We start from the raw sequence: 18,827 nt of genomic DNA on the forward strand, positions 1-18,827 counted from the left end.
AAGAGAATGAGACTTTATCTCAGGCTGAAAGATGTGATCAAAATCCTACCACAGGTGGGAAAGCATATGAGAAGTCAGACAAACCTAGGGATTATGATGTTTCTCTTGACATGCCCATTGCCTTGAGAAAGGGCACCAGGTCTTGCACTAAGTATCCTATGTATAGCTTTCTATCTTACAGTAATTCGTTTTCACTGCTAGTCTTGACACAGCAACAATACCAAAAAACATACAGGTGGATATGGAAATTCCTGAGTGGAAGACTGCCGTTATGGAAATGAGAGCTTTTGAAAAAAAAAATACGTGGGACCTTGTTGCTCTCCCAAAAGGGCACAAAACAATTGGATGCAAGTGGGTATTTACTTTGAAGTATAAATCTGGTGGAACTCTAGACAGGTACAAGACTAAATTTGTAGCGAAAAGGATTACTCAGACCTATGGGGTAGACTATTTAGAAACTCTCTCCAGTAGCGAAATTAAACACGAGTTAGGTTCTTCTCTCTGTTGCAATAATAAAGATTGGTCTCTCCACCAACTTGATGTGAAAAATGCTTTTCTAAATGGTGAATTAGAAGAAGAGGTGTATATGAGCCCTCCTCTAGGTTTTGAAGTTCAGTTTGATCATCAGGTGTGCAAGCTCAGGAAGTCTTTGTATGGTTTGAAACAGTCCCCAAGAGCTTGGTTTGACAGGTTTACTACCTTTGTTAAGTCCCAAGGGTTCACGCAGGGACACTCTGATCATACATTGTTCACAAAAATGTCAATGTCGGGGAAAATTGTTGTCCTAATCATATATGTGGATGATATTGTCTTGTCAGAAGATGATATTGTTGAGATCACCAGACTAGAAAAAGAAAATGGCAGATGAGTTTGAAATTAAAGACCTCGAGAATCTAAAGTATTTCCTTGGAATGGAAGTGGCCAGATCAAGGGAAGGGATCTCTGTCTCACAATGGGAATATACTCTTGACCTTTTAAAGAAAATAGACATGACTAGATGTAGACCTACTGACACTCCTATAGAATTCAATGCTAAACTGGGAGATTTTGTTAATAAAGTTCCTGTTGATAAAGAGAAGTATAAACGTCTAGTGGGAAAGCTAATTTAGTTATCACATACCATACCAAACATTTCCTATGCTATCACATAGTCAGTTAGTTTATGCAGGCATCTTATCAAAAACATATGGAAGCTGTGAGTCGAATTCTGAGATATTTGAAAAGCACTCCTGGTAAAGGTCTAATGTTCAGAAAAAACCGACAAAAAATGCATTGAGGCCTATACTGACTCTGATTGGACAGGATTAGTTATTGACAGAAAATCTACCTCGGGATATTGTACCTTTGTGTGGGGTAACCTGGTCACTTGGAGAAGTAAGAAGCAAAATGTTGTTGCTAGAAGCATTGTTGACGAATACAGAACTATGAGTTTGGGAATCTGTGAAGAAATCTGGTTGAAGAAAGTACTGTATGATCTTCATCAAGATGGTGTCTTACCGATGAAATTCTATTGTGATAATAAAGCGGCTATAAGCATAGCCAATAATCCAGCACAACATGATCGTACAAAATATGTGGAGATTGGTAGACACTTTATAAAAGAGAAACTGGAAAATGAGAGTATCTGTATTTCGTATATTCCATCAAATCAACAAGTTGTTGGTGTTCTCACTAAAGGGTTACTCAAACAAAATTTTGACTCATATGTTAGCAAGTTGGGTTTGATTGACATCTACGCCCCAACTTGAAGGGGAGTGTTGAAACTAAGAGACTTAGGTGATTGTTTATAGTCCTGGGGTATGACAGTAATTTATCTTACCCTAATTTTCTTTCCTTTTTTTGTATTAAGGCTTGTTGGAGCCTATAAATAAGAACCCTCGTGTATCTTTCATATTATGTTAAAATAAAAAGGAGATTCTCTATCATGGTTTTTTCTCCCTATTTTAGGATTTTCCACCTAAACCTTGTATCTTCTATTTCTATCTTTTAACAAGTTCAAAGATTCCAAATTCCATCTTCTTGAATCTTGTCTATCACCACCCTTTGACCTTCTAAACAGTGTTTTTAAATGCGCAAAGCGCATTAAGATGCAATGGTCCTCTAGAGCCTAGGCGCAAGACACACAAAAAGGTGTGGGCTTTTTTTTGTGAGGTGCACTATATATAAAAATATTACATTACAAAGAGAAAGCATATTTGAAGTAAAAATATGGAAAAAAAAGAACCCAAACACAAGAAATTTTGCATTTAGGCTTAGTAAACTTGATTCTTTTAGTTAATAAAGAATGAAAACCCTTAAATATTACTACTTTTTAAAAATAATAAAAAAGCCTCAAGACCCAGGGTTTTGAACCTTAGGGTTTCACAAAAGGCGCGTGCCTAAGACATGCCTTATTTTGTGAGCCTCGCCTTTCCAAGGCAAGGCGCTAGACCTGCGTCTTGGGCCTAGGCGTGCACCCGAGAGGGCTTTTTAAAACATTGCTTCTAAAGATGCCAATAACCACATAAATTCCAGCACTTCATCTTCCTTAAAAAAATCTTCTAAAAGTGATCGACCATGATAGAGGATGTATTCAGCCAATTATCATGCCAAAATGAAATCCTATTACCATAGCCAAGTTCAAAAGAAGCAAGATAGTCTACATGTCAAGCTCGAGAGATGTTGATCCAAGGACTTCAAGGACTTCTTCCAAATTTACCCGAAGTATGCCAGTTATGAGAACCCATTCCATGAATACTCTTCACCATTTTGTAGTTTGCACCATACAGTTTCCTCCTAAAAAATAAATCTTTAGCCCCATTTTGCCAACAAAGCCAAGATCCTAGTTTTTAGTTCTCCAAAATTGAGGCCCCCATTCTGTTGATGCTTTGAGACCAAATCCCACTTAAACAAGTGGTAGATCTTGTTGAAGTTGACCCCGTCCCAGAAGAAATTCCTCATAGTCTTCTCTATTTCTGAAATTACCTTTATTGGCATAGCAAAAGAAGACAAATAGTAGATTGGGAGATTTGAAAGAACCGCCTTATTCAATGTAAGCCTTCCTCCACAAGACAAGTTAAAAAACTTCCATCTAATTTCTTCTGAATCTTGTCAATAATTGGTTGCCAAAAGGATACTTTTCTTGGATACCCTCCAAGAGGGAGCCCAAGATACACAAACAGTAAGTCTTACATTTCATATGAGAAGTTGTGACCAGCAATTTGCCTTCTTCAATATTCACTCACACAGTGCAGAATTTTCCCAGTTGACTTTTTGGCCTGAGCACCACTCAAATAGCCCAATGACTTTTATAAGAGCACACATTTCTTCATCATCTTTACAATACAGAAGCATGTCATCAGTGTATTGAAGGATGGAAACATGTACTTTACTCTTTCTCACTATAAAGCCTTCAAAGACCCCTTTCCCGTGAATAAGGCCAACAAATGTGCTCGACAATTCACTTACCGAGGAAAAGGAATGGGGAAAGAGGATCCCCTTGCCTAATTGCTAATGAAGTTGTGGAAGAGTACAAAATTAAAAAGAAGGGTTGGATATTGAAACTTGATTTGGAGAAAGCTTTTGACCGAGTAGATTGGAATTTCTTAGAAAAAGTGTTGAAATTAAAAGGTTTTACTGCCAAATGGATTCAATGGATCATGGGTTGCGTGAAAAGTCCTAAGTTTTCAGTTTTTATCGATGGAAGACCATGTGGAAGAATTTTTGCTTCAAGATGGATTAGGCAGGGAGATGCCCTCTCCTCCTTCCTTTTCCTATTGGTTAGTGAATTATTAAGTATCCTCGTTGATGTAATACATGAGAAAGGTGAATACGAAGGTTTCTTGGTCGGCAAGAGCGAGGTTCATGTCTCAATCCTCCACTATGCTGATGATACTTTGATATTTTGTAAAGATGATGATAAAAGTTTGAAGGCCTTAATTAATGCTATTGAATTATTTCAGTGGTGTTCGGGGCATGAGGTTAATTGGAAAAAATCTACATTAGTTGGAGTGAACATTGAGGAGAATAGGGTGCTGGCCACTCCTTTTAGGTTGAATTGCAAATCAGAATCTTTACCATTTCTATATCTTGGTCCTCCTCTTGGAAGATATCCAAGAAAAGTATCTCTTTGGCAGCCGGTTATTGACAAAATCCAAAAGAAATTGAATAGATGGAGGTGCTTTAATTTCTCAAGGGGTGGAAAACTCACTTTGAATAAGGCAGCTCTCTTAAATATTCCAACTTATTTGCTATGCCTTCTAAAGTGATTTTGGAAATAGAAAAGATTATGAGAAACTTCTTTCGGGAAGGATCCGGTGGAAGTAAGATTAATCACCTTGTTAAATGGGAGATGGTTTCCAAACAGCAAAAACATGGAGGTCTTGGTTTTGGTGATCTAAAAAACTGAAATGTGGCTTTTTTGGCGAAATGGGGATGGCGGTTTATGCATGATAAAGAAGCTTATTGGTGTAAGGTAATAAAGAGTAATCATGGCAGCTTATTGGTGTAAGGTAATAAAGAGTATTCATGGGAGTGATCACTTTGAATGGCACACGGCTGGAAAAGAAGGAAGAAGCCTCAGAAGTCCTTGGATTACTATATCCCATGTCTGGCAACAAGTTGCAAGGTTTGCATCTTTCAATCTTGGCAATGGTTCTAGAATTTCTTTTTGGCATGACAATTGGTCGAACTCTTCTCCCTTGAGTGCTTTGTTTCCAAGATTATTCAGAATTACTCTGACCCATAATGGCTCAGTTTTCATCATTGGGATCTAATTACTTTATCATGGTCAATCAACTTTAGAAGATTGTTAAAAGATGAAGAGATATTAGATTTTCAGAATCTACTGCTACTATTAGAAGGGAAGAGGATAGTTGAAAGACATGACAGTAGATCTTGGCCTTTAAATGCTTCAGGTGTGTTTTAGGTGAAGCCATTATTCAAGCATTTGAACTCTTCCCGATGGATGGTAAGTTGCACAAAAACTTATGGCATTCAAAGCTTCTTCTTGGTGCTCCCTTTCCAGGAAATTCTCTGATTATTTAGTTCAAGATATTTGTCTTAATTGTAATGCTTTCATTCAATCTATGTAATCATGTCTTTATGACATTTAGTTTTCTATAAGTATTGTCATATTTTGTTTTGGGATGTAATGAGGGTGCTATGGGTGTGTCAACCTAGTTGAGATAGTCGAGTGCACCTGCTGATCCTTAGTTCAAGTTCAAGTTCTTGTTAGTTTGATTATTTCTTTGTAATTTGAGCATTGGTCTCTTTTCATTTTATCAATGAAAACTGTTATTTCCGTTTTTAAAATTTTAAAAAAGAAAACACGGATCTTGAGCTCTGATGTTTCTTCCCTTGTAACAAGAGCTTTGGGTATATCTTCATAAGACATCCTTTGATGGTTCCTAGTGTTTAGTCGTTGAAGTTCTTGGCTTTGGTCTGCTTACCCTTCTAGGTTTTTTATCATTCTTGTCCTGCTAATGAAAGGGCAAAAAAATTGTCTGTGAAAGTTTTGTTGGTTTGCAAAACGGCTTGAAGGTTTGGAGATTGTTGGAATCCATATTTGGTCTTGAGAAGTTTTCTGATGTTTGTTGCAACAAAATACCTTGTGGTTGATTTTGGACATGATATTGTTGGTTGGTGACCAATTCTTGATTTTCTTTGGAAGGTTTGAAAGTCACTGTCAATTTTCAGCGTTTGGTGGAAGCCTTATTCATCATTACATGAGATGTCTTCAATTGGTCAAAAGGGAAGAAAGAGTGCATATATCAAAGAAAGAAATGCTTTTACACCAACTCATAGTTTGAAAGACAATAAGATCGAAACAGCTATCAAAAGAGCTTCCCTTGTCGGTGAAGAGGTGTTTGTTTCTCTCATTCAATGTAATCCATAAGAAAGCACAAATCACAAGCATCCAAGCAACTTTCTTTTGCTTTGTGAAGGGATGGCCATTGAGAGTGTAAGTGAGGAAACCAATGGTGTCATTGGGGAGGGCAGTGTGCCAACCAAATGAAAGGAAGATTTCCTTCCAGGCGTTGATATTAGCAAAGTTCTTCATTCTTCAATTTTTGTAAATTTTCATGGCTAATCCTTTTATGGTTTGAATTTGCTGTTTCCATTTTTGTTTTTTTGTTTCTTGTTTCCTCCCTTTAAGAGTTTGTATCCCTAGAATATTTATTTCTTTTCATTACATCAGTGTGAAGTAGTTTCTTGTTAAAAAGAAATACATAAAGTCAAATGACATTTTAAATTACAGCCGACCTAACAATAAGTAAAACCACAATATTACAACCTTAAACCACAGATATTTGAGATTAATTTTGTATATTTACCTCCTAATTAATACACTACATAGGTGTACCACACGGTCTCCAGGCAGAAGAGAATTTAACACACCACCTACAGCACTGGATATGTTTTTCTTCATCTGCTCTACTGTCATCCCATTTTCATCCACCACCCGACCTGTAATGCTAGGTTTGTATTCCTTACATTCAAGAGTATTCTTTACCATTACCATACATTGTATCAAAAATTGCTCGAAGGACAACACATAAGGTTCAGGATCTGTTATTTTATTTAAGCAGAAATTGATGACAGGTGGAAGAACAGACTTGTCACCAAATGAATACGGATGCCTTGCTTGTAATGCAATCAAAACCTTCATCAATTTAATGCAAGCTCTCTTTATGAAGTCCCAAAATTTGGAATTTCTCTCTTGAAATGAAGAATCTACACATGAAGTTACAACGAACCATTCAACATTATATCCCAGTTAGACAAGAATCTGAATGGGCCTCAAAAGATCCATGCAGAACATAAAACTAGAGCAATTACACTGAAGAAGACACTCACAGAAAGGAAGAAATGACTGGAGAACATTCAACAGTGCAGGAGAAACTTCCTTGATTGGCTTGACTTCCTACAAGATTTTTTTTTTTTTTTAGAGAAATAATTTCATTGATTGATGAAATAATCATCAACTTCCTACAAGATAGCAATATCATTTTAACTTACCACAAGTGCATTGAACTAAAAAGAGAAGAGGAACATAACTTACCTGGACTGATTTTGCATCACTTGGAAATCCTGACACTATCAATTGGCGTATTATCTTTAAACAAAACAACCATCTCTCACAAGTCAAATAAAGTTCCTCGTGATTCAGCTCATTTGGGTTATAGCTCCCTGAAAGAGTAGAAAACCCATGTAATATCTTCTGCACATCACTCTGCCAGAGGTGCCATCCAAAATCGAAGAAATGCAATGATATCTGCCAAATTCTAAGAGTGAGACATAATTTCACTAAATGAGACAAATGTAAAAAATAACTTTCAAATTCTAAAGCATACAAGGGATAGAGTAAGAACTAATAAAATCCAATAATAGACATGATTAACTAATAGTAGATATAAGCACAAATCGAAGTCAACCACAAATAACAAAAAAAAAAAAAAATCCACAAAAGCCCCCACCAACTGAAAGTGAAGGCCAACCCACTCGACATACCATCTACCTCTCAACAACTTTCAACCATCTCCAAACAAAAGGCAGCTCATTTAGTCTCAACCAGGATAACCACACCCAAACCATTACAAAAGAAGGGCAATAAGCCCAAACCAAAGAAGTTACAAAAGATTTCTCCATGGTCAAAAGATAGGAAAGAGAATATGAGCTACAGAAAGAATCTCCTTCACTAACCCCTTTTTATTCCTTCCCCAGCCCCCTGTCATTCAAGAATAAGACATTCTTGAGGAAGGGACCGTGCTTCTGAAGAAGCATTCTTCCATCATAGTTAATGGTGCATTCTAGATTTCTCAATTCTCTAACATGTTGTACAGCTTGAAGGCCATGAAAGCAAAAAAGGACCACATCGATCACCACTTTGAAAAACAGCCATTAAAAGGGACTTCTTGGGGATTAGGCAAAGGAATAGGAAAATTCACTCTTCCAGCCCAATACTCTCAATCACTTTAATGCTCAACAGTGGACCTTTATATTCCAAGAATGCTGCTGTTTCCATCCCACCAGAAACTTGGCCTGATGAACCCCCCAGCCCAACTGAATTCCTCTTTCTTCTTTTCATCTGCCACCTATCCCAAATGGATAGACGGATGTCCTTTTCAGTAAGAGCCCACATTAGAAAATGAGAAAAATACCTTTTTGGTCCTGAGTTTTGGACAATAGGTGCTTTTAATCCTTGGAGTTTTAAATTGGCCATTTTGGTCCATAAGTTTTGAAGAATAGGTTAAAAGGTCCCTCATTTATATTTTAAAAGAAGAAGAAGAAGAAGAAGAAGAAGAAGAAGAACCTTTAAATTTAATTAAAAAGAAGTTATAGAGGTTGACGTGGCCCTATGACATGAAAAACTAAATTTTAATCTCTCATTCTTTCTCCCTCTCCTCTCCTCTCTGTCCATCCTCACTCTCTCTCTCTTGTTGTCTCTCCTCCATCTCTATTACTAGACTTTTAAAAAAAAAATCAAAACAATCACAATGAAAAACTCAAGTGTGCCCTCTCCCTCATCTAATCTCCAAATTGCTCAAACATGGGAAGTAGACATACTGTATTTCCATTTTTCTTCAAATTAAACCAAAACCCCAAATGGGTTTTCTCTTCGGCCAGAGTGAAATGAAGAAATTGTGATTTGAATGAATTCAATTTCATTAAACTAAATCAAATGAATTAAGAATGTGATTTAGTATGAATGAAATGCATTTAATATCATTAAGCTTTGGAATGATATTTAAAATTTAATATAAATCTCTTTTTAATTAAGATTGTGATTTCATCTGTACATTTCGTCTTTAATGCATTTCCATTTTTCTTCAAATCCGACCCAATCCTACAATGAAATCGCAATCTCCTCTTGATTTGAAGCACTAAAAAGATGGAACCCCATACAGGTTTTCTCTTAGGCCGGAATTGGCTTATAGTCTGTGCGACAGAGAGAGATTCAATTGAAGGTTATTGTTGATCCATGTCAAAATTTCATTCCTGGAGATGAAGGAGATGGCACACCTAGATTTTCCATTATGATTGTTTTTATTAAAGAAAAAAGAAAATTGATAATGGAGATGGAGGAGAGATAACAGAGAGAAGATGAAGAGAGAGGAGAGGAGAGGAAGAAAGAAAGGGAAAGATTAAAACAATATTTTTTTCCATGTCATACCGCCACATCAACCTCTATAATTTTTATATTAAATTTAAAAGTTGTTTTTTTTTTCATAAAAGACTTTTTAAACCTATTCTTCAAACGTAAGGACCAAAATGGCCAATTTGAAACTTCAAGGATTAAATGCACCTATTGCCCGAAACTTAGGGACCAAGGTATTTTTCCCTTAAAAAATTTACCTAAATTATTAGCCATATCCTGAGGGGGAGAATGTTCCATGTTGCTCCCCAATATCTCTATACTATCGAGTAGTTGTCTTCTTCTTTGATATGAAACCTGTCTTTCTCCAGAGAGGATGACCTATTCCAACAAACGAAGGTAGCAGGCATTTCAGTTTCTTCAACTATTGGTATCAAATGAATCGGGAAATCAATCCCTCCACAATTAACAGAACACTTGATTAACATAAACCCATCAGAATTACTGATAGCCTTGAACATGATTTCCTTGCCTAACCTTGTATCATCATCACCTTCCTTCAGACCCCCACAATAAACTACCAAACAGGATACGAATTCCTTCGACCAAAGGTGAGGAACAACATCCATCACCTTAACCCAACCTCCCAGAAAAACCAATATCCTCCCCACCACAAATCTTTTCTAGTTTCAAGGAATTATCTCAACAGTGCACCCTTATAAAACCCTTCTTCCAAACTTGTTATAGCGTTTATATTAGTATAGTTGTAATATTGTAAATATCTTAGACTTATTTCTCTTTTTCACTTTCTATTACTTGGGTTACATTTGTACACTTGTCTATGTATCTCTTTAGTGAATGAAATAGATTATGGTTGTTCTTCCAAACCTTCAGTTTTTACATACTATTATAGCACTAGGTATTTTTCAACAATTACGGTTTGTCAACAATTAGGATTTTGTGAACCTTTAGGTTTGGGGTTAGGACCCTCTTGTTTCCATGTTCGATTGTGTGAACTTGTCCCTCTAAACTTATACCTGCTGCCACTAATGTCTATTTCCACCGCCATCTATCCCAAAAGGGAGCCCAATTACCAATCAGCTTAACCCTTAAATCCAGTCAGCATCTTACCAGGGCATGAAGCTCACACGTCGCCGCAAGTCCATGTCGTTTTCCCACGTACAAGCACATGAATCAGCTCGTTTAAAATCTTCCTCATGGTTTCTCTTTCTGAAAGTTTCAAAGGGTCTTCCATTCAAGATATTGATCGTAGTTGGGAGAGCTTTATAGTTCCTTTTTAAGTGGAAGTTTCAAAGGGTTTTCCATTCAAGATATTAATCGTAGCTGGAAGGTTAAACTGCAAAGCCGAACACGTGCCTATTCTTTACCTTGGTCTACCGTTGGGTGAATACCCTAAACAAGTTTGTTTCTACCAACCAATGATAGATAAAATTCATGCAACACTAGACAAATGGAGATTTAATTTGTCTAGAGGAGGGAGAGCTACTTTATGCAAATCAGTGTGACCCTACCTTCTTACATATTATATGTCTCTATTCTTAATGCCTGAAAACATCATCTCTATTCTGGAAAGAATCATGAGGAACTTCTTTTGGGAAGGACATAACAGAAGCAAGATCAATGATTAGGTGAAGTAGGAACTTGTCACAAGATCTCAAACAGATGGAAGTCTTGGTTTTGGGGGCCTTGAAGCAAAGAACTTGGCTCTCTTAGCTAAATAAGGATGGCGATACATTGAAGAAGAAAATTCATTTTGGAGTCAGGTTGTTAGAAGTATTCATGGAAAAGACTCCTTCAATTGGCACACGGCCGGTAAAGAAGGAAAAAGCTTGAAAAGTCCTTGGATAAGCATATCTAGAACTTGGTTGAAGATGGATGTATTGGCTACTTTTAAACTTGGAAATGGTAGCAAGATTGTCAACATTCTTGTGTGGATCATGATTTTGTAAGGCACTTTCGAAGACAGCCTGAGGCATGTCAACATTCTTGTGTGGATCATGATTTTTGGACACCTAAACTGCTCCTCAGTAATGCAATGGAAGCTTCCATCTAGCTGTTTGTGCCCCTCTATTTGTCCTGTGTAAACAGCATGGAGGAGATTTGCAGCATCTTTTTTTCACTTGCTCATACTCTGCACACTGCTGGTGGAAATTATTCTCTATCTTTAATATATCATGGGTGTTTGGAGAGGTTTTCAGCGACAATATACAGCAGCTATTAATAGGCCCACATTTAAAAGGGAGTTCTCAGCTGATTTGGTACAATGCGGTTAAGGCTTTGTTGGCTGATTTATGGTTTGATAGAAACTAAAGGGTGTTTCATGACAAGCTCCTTGAATGGTTGGGTGGGTTTGAAATTGCTGAGCGGAATGCTTCTTCTTGGTGCAGCTTATCCAAGCATTTTGAAGACTATTCTATTCAAGATTTTTGTTTAAATTGACATGCTTTTATTTCTCCAACTTAATATTTGTTTTGGTCGTACTGATTTGGACTGGATGTTGTTTTTGTTGTTTTTTTGCATTTGATTGAACAATTGTAGGATGTTTCATTTTATAGGCATGATGAGGATGCTAAAGAGGGTGTCCAACCTAGTTGAGATTCCAAGGTGCATCTCCTGATCCCTCCTTTTGTATTTTGAGTTTTGTCTCATTTCATTAATTCAATGAAGAGACTCGTTTTCTTTTTTAAAAAAAAAATAAAAAAAATAAAAAATAAAAAATAAAATATTGGAGCTTTTCTAACTCTAAGTGTTTTGTTTATTTTATGTTCATTGATGTTGTTACTTCTTGTTTCCTTTGTATCTAGGGGCATTAGTTGCTTGTCGTTCTCTGAATGAAAAGTGTGGTAAACTTTCCAAGAAAAGGAAAAGGAAAAAGGGGAAAAAAAAACTCTAAGATGAAATAATTCAATGAAAGACAAAGCAGCATCTTCGGAAAAGAACCTATGGGAAATGCCTACAAGATTCCTTAAATGGTTATTGACTAATAGAATTTATGTGCAAAGCTCAAAAGAGAGAGAGAGAGAGAGAATGAGAGAGAGACTGTTACTACCTCTGCAAAGTTTCTTTGGTCTGAAGTAAGTCGTTTGCTAGACAATTCTTTCAGAACTCGAAATAAAACCATAAGGATTCGGTGGCTTAAAAGAACATCTGCAGATTGAAGTTGTTGTATCAACACAGGGAAGAGGTCTGACCTGTGTTATTCATAATACTGTGCAAGTTAGCATGTAAGGACTATCATTTCTCATATGCATAAAAGAGCAGTTAGATTGGAGACAACGAGGATCAAAAAGACAAAAAAATATTTATATAACTAGATTGTTGGTACTTGTAGTAAAATTTAAAAATATATATATATAGAATGTCACGCAAAATTATGAACCAATTGACTTTTTTATTTAATATCTTTGAAGTACCCTTTCATTGGAAGAAAACAAAATAAGATAAGCTCCCGACCCGAGAGTTCTTTCAAGGATGTTACTAAAAAAACCTCCAGGTAGAGACAATAATAATATTTTTATTCAAATTTTAAAATTTTAAATAAAAAACCCTCCTCAAAAGCACCTTTCCCTGTTGACTATTCTTTAAGTAATAATCATGAATACAAAGGTCACATACTACAGTTTATCTGCGTTGAAAGTTTGTCTTCATAAGAAGCAATTTTATGAAATTTACATAGGGAATCAAGAGAAGGGGGAAGAGAAAGATTAGATAATGGCTCCCAACTAGAACAACTTAAATACTTCACAAACAAAATTTATCGTTTCAATGGGGACACATCAGGGACCAACCCCTCTTCACTTTAACAACTCTTGGCTTAAGCAAAGTTCTTACCCTCCTTTGCTCTAATAATGGTGTGGAGTAATCATCCCATGAGGGGTTGGAAATGGCACGGGTTGATGGCCAAATTAAAAGCTTTCAAACGAGAAGAGGTAAATTACAGACTAACACGTGGGTGTTCGACTTTGAAGAGAGCTTGAGGAGGATGAAATCACTAAATGGGCGTCATTACCTTAGCTCACAAGGTTGTGGTTCTTACAAATGGTTCAGATAGATGGATTTGGCTGAAGAATTCCTCTCCTGGGTACACGGTGAAGTCCAACAACCACTATCTAGGAATGGAAATAGCTTAAGAAAACAAAGATTTTCCTTTGGGATCTAAGACACAAGACAATCAACACCAATGACAGACTACAAAAAAGCTCCCTCACCAAAAAAATATCCCCTTTTATTTGTGTTTTTTGTTGGAGAAATTTAAAAACTCATAGCCCCCTTTTGATCACATTCTCCTTTGGCGTGCAATTTTGGATTGCAACTATTCCTTTGGCTAGTATACTATGGTGTGCATCAACATATGATAACTTGTAATACAAGTTATTGTATCTCTTTTTCCTAAAACAATTAAGAAAAATCATGGAAAATGTGACAGCTTGGAAAGAAGATCATGGAATTAATTATATTATGCGATCGCATGTGAACACAGTCTCGTAATCCAAAAGTTATAAAAAATCGTGCTTTGTGAATGCAGAAATCTATTCATGCGATCACAAAATGTCACCGCAAAAGAAAATTCCTAACACCAAAATTGGATTCGCATGGTAGGAATGCATAACTTCATGCGATAGAATGTGACATGACGCTTAGGGCGGTGGAGGTCAAATCAAAGACAAAGTTGATAGCCGACAAGAAAGCTTTATGGCAGAGCCAATGAACTTCTGACGCGGAGCAGGCGACGCATCAGGGTATAGAAATTAATGCACCTTGTCAGTTCAATCATCAGTGAGAGTAGAAGAAATTCCCTTTGACGCCTATAAATATGCACGAGATTTCCATACAAAGGGAGCCAAGTGTGAAGACATTAGAGGAAACTCTGCACAATTTCTCACTTCATAAACACTTCTCTTCGAGCCCTCATGAAATCTTGAGTGAGAGCTCAAGATTTCTTCTAGAAAACCAAGGGGAGACTTCACCTTCAGCACAATCTAGCAAAGCAGTCATCTATAAAGCCAGAAGGAGCAAAGAATTGTACCCCACGGCTTGATATTCTATCTCTATCTCTTTTTTCGATATTGTTGTCATTTACATTGTGTAAAACGTTGCAAAACTTCTTTTATCAATATGAATGCATATATAGTATTTTGTTCATCCATCTCTTCACCTACCATGAGCAACTAATTTCTTAATGGGTTGAGAAACATTGCAACTAACATAAACCAAGTAAAGCTTAATCGTGCGCTCAACTTGTTTTATGTATGCTTTATAAACTATTTGAATAAGTCGAAAGATTGTTCTAAATAGAATGAATCTAGGCTTGAAAGAGCAAAAGATTTGGACCTCATAAAACAAGAAGAGATTACCTTTAGGAATAAAGAGACATCTTTTGCATCAAACATTTATCACATGCATCCTAGAAATAGGATTTGGTGGCTAAATACATTGAGAAGTGTAGGTTCTGACTTTTGAGTGATTTGCTTGAACGCGTTATTTGTGTAATTACTTAGGAATTGTTAGTGAATATTTTTCTCAACTCTACTTTTATTCATTGGAAATCAAAATCTCTCCACATAGGCTGTTTTGCTTACAATTGTGATTACCATCGCATCCACCATTATTTTAGTGATAGAATAGGAACAAATTCATTGCGTACTTAACAAAATAACTCGCATAAAGATCGAAACAATCATTGTTAATGCATCAATAGAATGCAATCCCCGAGTTCGACCCTGGACTCACCAGGATTCTAGTTGGATTTATATTTGGGTCTAACTAGGTAAAACAATGCGTTTCTAAGGTATCACATAGTAATTAATCCATCGCATAACGAGAACGCATCAAACATACATGATTTTCTCTCCTATTTTCTGATGGGGCATCCTTTCAAAGCCCAAAAGATCTTGTGGACTCACTAGCCTAGTCAAACTTTTCTGTTGGACCCTTTGGTGGGAGAGAAACAATCGCATTTCAATGACAAAGCTAACCCCTATGAATATTTTTCGATTTGGTGCTCTATATTCTTTTTAATAAAAACAACAAATTTCATTAAGAAAAAATGAAAGAATACACAGACATACAAAACAACCAAGCTCACAAAAGGGAGCTCCCTCAGCAAGAAGGGGCTCTATGTAACAAAATGCCTATAGCCAATAGGATAATTACAACAGTCCTTTAAAATCAAAACCCAAAGAGAAATGTGAAAACGAATGAGGGACCAGACATCCAAAGGATCCCTATCCACACCCCTAAACACTCTCCTATTCTGTTCGCCCCACAAAACCCATAAAATTGCACCCACCCTCGCACACCACAAAAAACAGCCTTTGCTCCCAAAAAGCGGATTGAGGAGGAATTCCTCGTTCATAGCATTGGTGTTCCTATGTCGAGCGATCATCACACCAAACGTTTGGAAGAAAGAATCCCAAACACGAACCACATACTCAACGCCAAAGAATATGGTCCAAGTCTTGCTCCGCCTTCCGACAGAGAATACAACAAAAGACCCAACAAGCAAAGGCATCTTCCTCACAAGTCTATCCATCGTGTTAACACGGTCATGAAAAACCTACTAAGTAAAGAATCTCACCTTCCTAGGGATCTTAATTCTCCAAAGAATCAAAAAGACCGAATCCCCCAAGGGAGGAGAATCAACCAAATATTGAAAGAAAGACTTAGATGTGAACCCTTCCGAAGGATTAGGGCTCCAAAATCTGATATCGCTTCTCCCTCTTCTAAACGATCGACTCTCGAGTAAAGAAAGAAGAGCAACCATGTCAGTTGCTTCCATATTGGAAAGAGGATGACAAAACACAAAGGAAAAAGAATAAGAGCTCTCAGACCACATGAGAAAATCGATAAAAAAATTGGTTTTTAAGAAATGACAAATGATACAAATGGGGGAACCAAATCTTCAAACTGTGTTGAAATTATTTTTGTAATACACTACAAATGGTTGGGAGATTTTTCCTTCCCTTTCGTAAATTTTAGTCATAAACGAAATACTTGTCTCTTACTAAGAAAAAAAATTTACAAACGAAGTTTGAGTTCAAGGCTTTGCTCCCTTTGAAAATTGATGGCACTCTAACCAAATCCTCTCTCTGTCGTGATCGAACACAAGCATTAGTCCACATAAATAGTTAGCGGATATCGGGGTGAGAACATTGAAATCACCAAAACAACCGGAAACCATACCTTCTTTATATCTGTACACCTTGGCTCCATCCCTTGGTTGATTGAATGCTTCGCTATTCTACAACACACTCTATTAAACAAGAGATTCTTCAAGGAAACTCTATGGAAGGAACAAACCATATGGGTGGAGAATACTATGAGGAAAGGAGTACTAGCGGAAGTGACAAAACCTTTTTTTCTTTTTTCTTTCTTTTTTTTAATATTAACAACTGCTTTCATTGAGAAAAAATGAAAGAATACAAGGGCATGCAAAAAAAATAAGCCCACAAACACCCACTGAAGAAAGAGTTTCCAACTAGGAAAGATAAGGCCTAGAGAATAATTACAAAAAGCCTTCGAAACCAAAGCCCATAGAGAAACATGAATCCTCACTAAATACCAAACCTCACTATGGTCTCTCTCCACACCTTACAACACTCTATTGTTCCTCTCCCCCCAACGATCCCACAACAATGCACACACCACACCCCCACTAACCGAAGAAAACAACCTTTCTCTTTGAAAGGCAGATGGAGGAGGAACTCCCCGATCGTCAACCGAACATCCCTCTATCGAGCAAGCATAAAGCCAAACTCCTGCAAGAAGCAATTCCAACCGGATCTCGCAAACTGACACTCCCACAGAAGATGATCCAGATTTTTCTTTACCTTTCGACAAATGATGCAACAAAAAGGACCCATTAACGAAGGCATCTTTCTCAAAATCCTATCCATTGTATCAAAACCCAGGAAAAGAACTTAACTTTTTTAAGAATATCTTTTCTTAAGAATTCAAAAGGCATACGAAAAGAGAGCTTACAAAAGAAGGAACCAAACTAAAAGAGGGGCCTCAATGAACCTCCAAGTGGGCCTTTCTATTTTTTTAAAAAAATATTTTCGCCTAGTAAGCAACACATCCTCTTGATCCAGAGTGTCTCCTAAACTACGCACTAAAGAGTCATCAGTTCATTGATGGGAAGAGTGGAATCAAAGAATTTTCAATGACAAAGAAAGATCCTTCAATAGTTTGTTTGAGCATACTATATGCTTAGCTCTCTCGTGGTGTAAATGCACTTCCTCATTATTTAATGAAAAACCAAACTATTATTGAGAAAAATGAGGGGGAAAGAGGGCAAGGGCTCTTTCCCTCCTTTAATGTGTTTCATACATCAATGAAATTTATTTCTTATCCAATAAAATAACGAAAACAAAACAAAACCAAAAAAGGGAAGAAAGATACAAAGAAATAACTTTCAAAAGCTAATCTAAGCTCCTTTTCCAGATTATTATTTATTAATGAGTCCTCTTTTTCTTTCTCAACAGATTCCCATAAATCAATGGAGAGGCAATTGATCCATAAGACTTTAGCCTTGTCTAGTAGCCGCCCAGGACTAGAGACATCAAAAAGAATGTATACTGTTTTCTGGGCACATACATCTCCTCATGAAACAGCCCAAAGACTTCCTCCAAAGTAGCTACTTAAAATTTGCAATGATTATATATTGGTTGATCAGGGTCCTCTCAGTGAGCCTTACAAAGACAAAAGACAGCAACTCAAAGAGAAAAATAGAAGCGAATTCCTCCTTTCGACTATATTATTTGATTGATTCCTATGAATGCATTACACTCCTTAGAGATAGCAACTTTCCAAAGATTTGTACAACACAAAGAAAGGAGTAACGGGCAGGGAAAATAAAAAATTAAAAAAGACTGCCATTTTCACTGTGCACCATTATCAAAATCTTGAAGCAAGAACAGCAGAGAGCAAATTCCACCTCTTTTTTTTCTTTTTCAATAAGAAACAAATTTCATTGATGTATGAAGAGGATATTCCATCTCTCAATCAAAAAATCTTCTTCTAAATATAAGAACAAAAAATCATTGCTTAAATCATGTTGACAACACTAAACTTATTGGATGAAATATTGTATAGCTTTGGGAATCCATGTGCAAGAGTGTGCCACCTTCCCCTAATGTGATCCAACCAAAAAAAGCGTACAAGAATTTGTGCCCAAATGGTGAGCACAAACCAAACAACTCTTTCACATTCGATAGAAAAGCATGCTAAAATTGTCTTCATCTCTAATATTAGTGTTGTGTGAATAAATTTGCAAGTTAGGAATACCGAAGCAAGAATTTCTAGAGCTGCACCAAGAACGAGATACTTACATACGAACCTTGCCCTAATATATGTGCTAATAATGATGCTTTTCATGTTTCCAGGGATAGTTGGGCTCCGATAGAACCCACCAAAGTAACTCCGTACAAATGGCAAGGAGACTTTAACAACAATTCTTCTAGCCAAATAACCAACGCCACTCACAATTCAAGAAATAATAATCATCAAGGATAAAACTTTCCTCCTAAGAAACTCATCTCTTGTTTCACATAGTTCACTGTGCGAGGAAGATTTCCAAGCTCCCTTCTTCCTCTAGAACCCTATTACCCTATCTTTCTTTCCTAGGCAACCAATACAAAATAAAACACAACCAACTACAATGTTTCTTTTTCATTGTGTTCGCAAACACTACAGCAGCCTAAACTCCATGCATCATTTGGTCATTATCAAC

General features: G+C 36.7%; 1 protein-coding gene across 1 annotated transcript in view; it reads right to left on the reverse strand.

The window, feature by feature from the left end:
- Positions 1-18,827, reverse strand: part of LOC120074743 (importin-11) — a 37,995-nt gene that overhangs the window by 18,082 nt on the left and 1,086 nt on the right. The window contains exons 4-7 of the mRNA XM_039027971.1: positions 12,147-12,288; positions 7,043-7,255; positions 6,838-6,904; positions 6,315-6,714 (exon numbers count right to left, since the gene is read on the reverse strand). Of these exons, the coding sequence (XP_038883899.1) occupies positions 6,315-6,714; positions 6,838-6,904; positions 7,043-7,255; positions 12,147-12,288 (822 nt within the window). The remainder of the gene's footprint in view (positions 1-6,314; positions 6,715-6,837; positions 6,905-7,042; positions 7,256-12,146; positions 12,289-18,827) is intronic.

The sequence above is a fragment of the Benincasa hispida genome, chromosome 1 (genome assembly GCF_009727055.1).
Source record: "Benincasa hispida cultivar B227 chromosome 1, ASM972705v1, whole genome shotgun sequence".
NCBI lineage: Eukaryota > Viridiplantae > Streptophyta > Magnoliopsida > Cucurbitales > Cucurbitaceae > Benincasa > Benincasa hispida.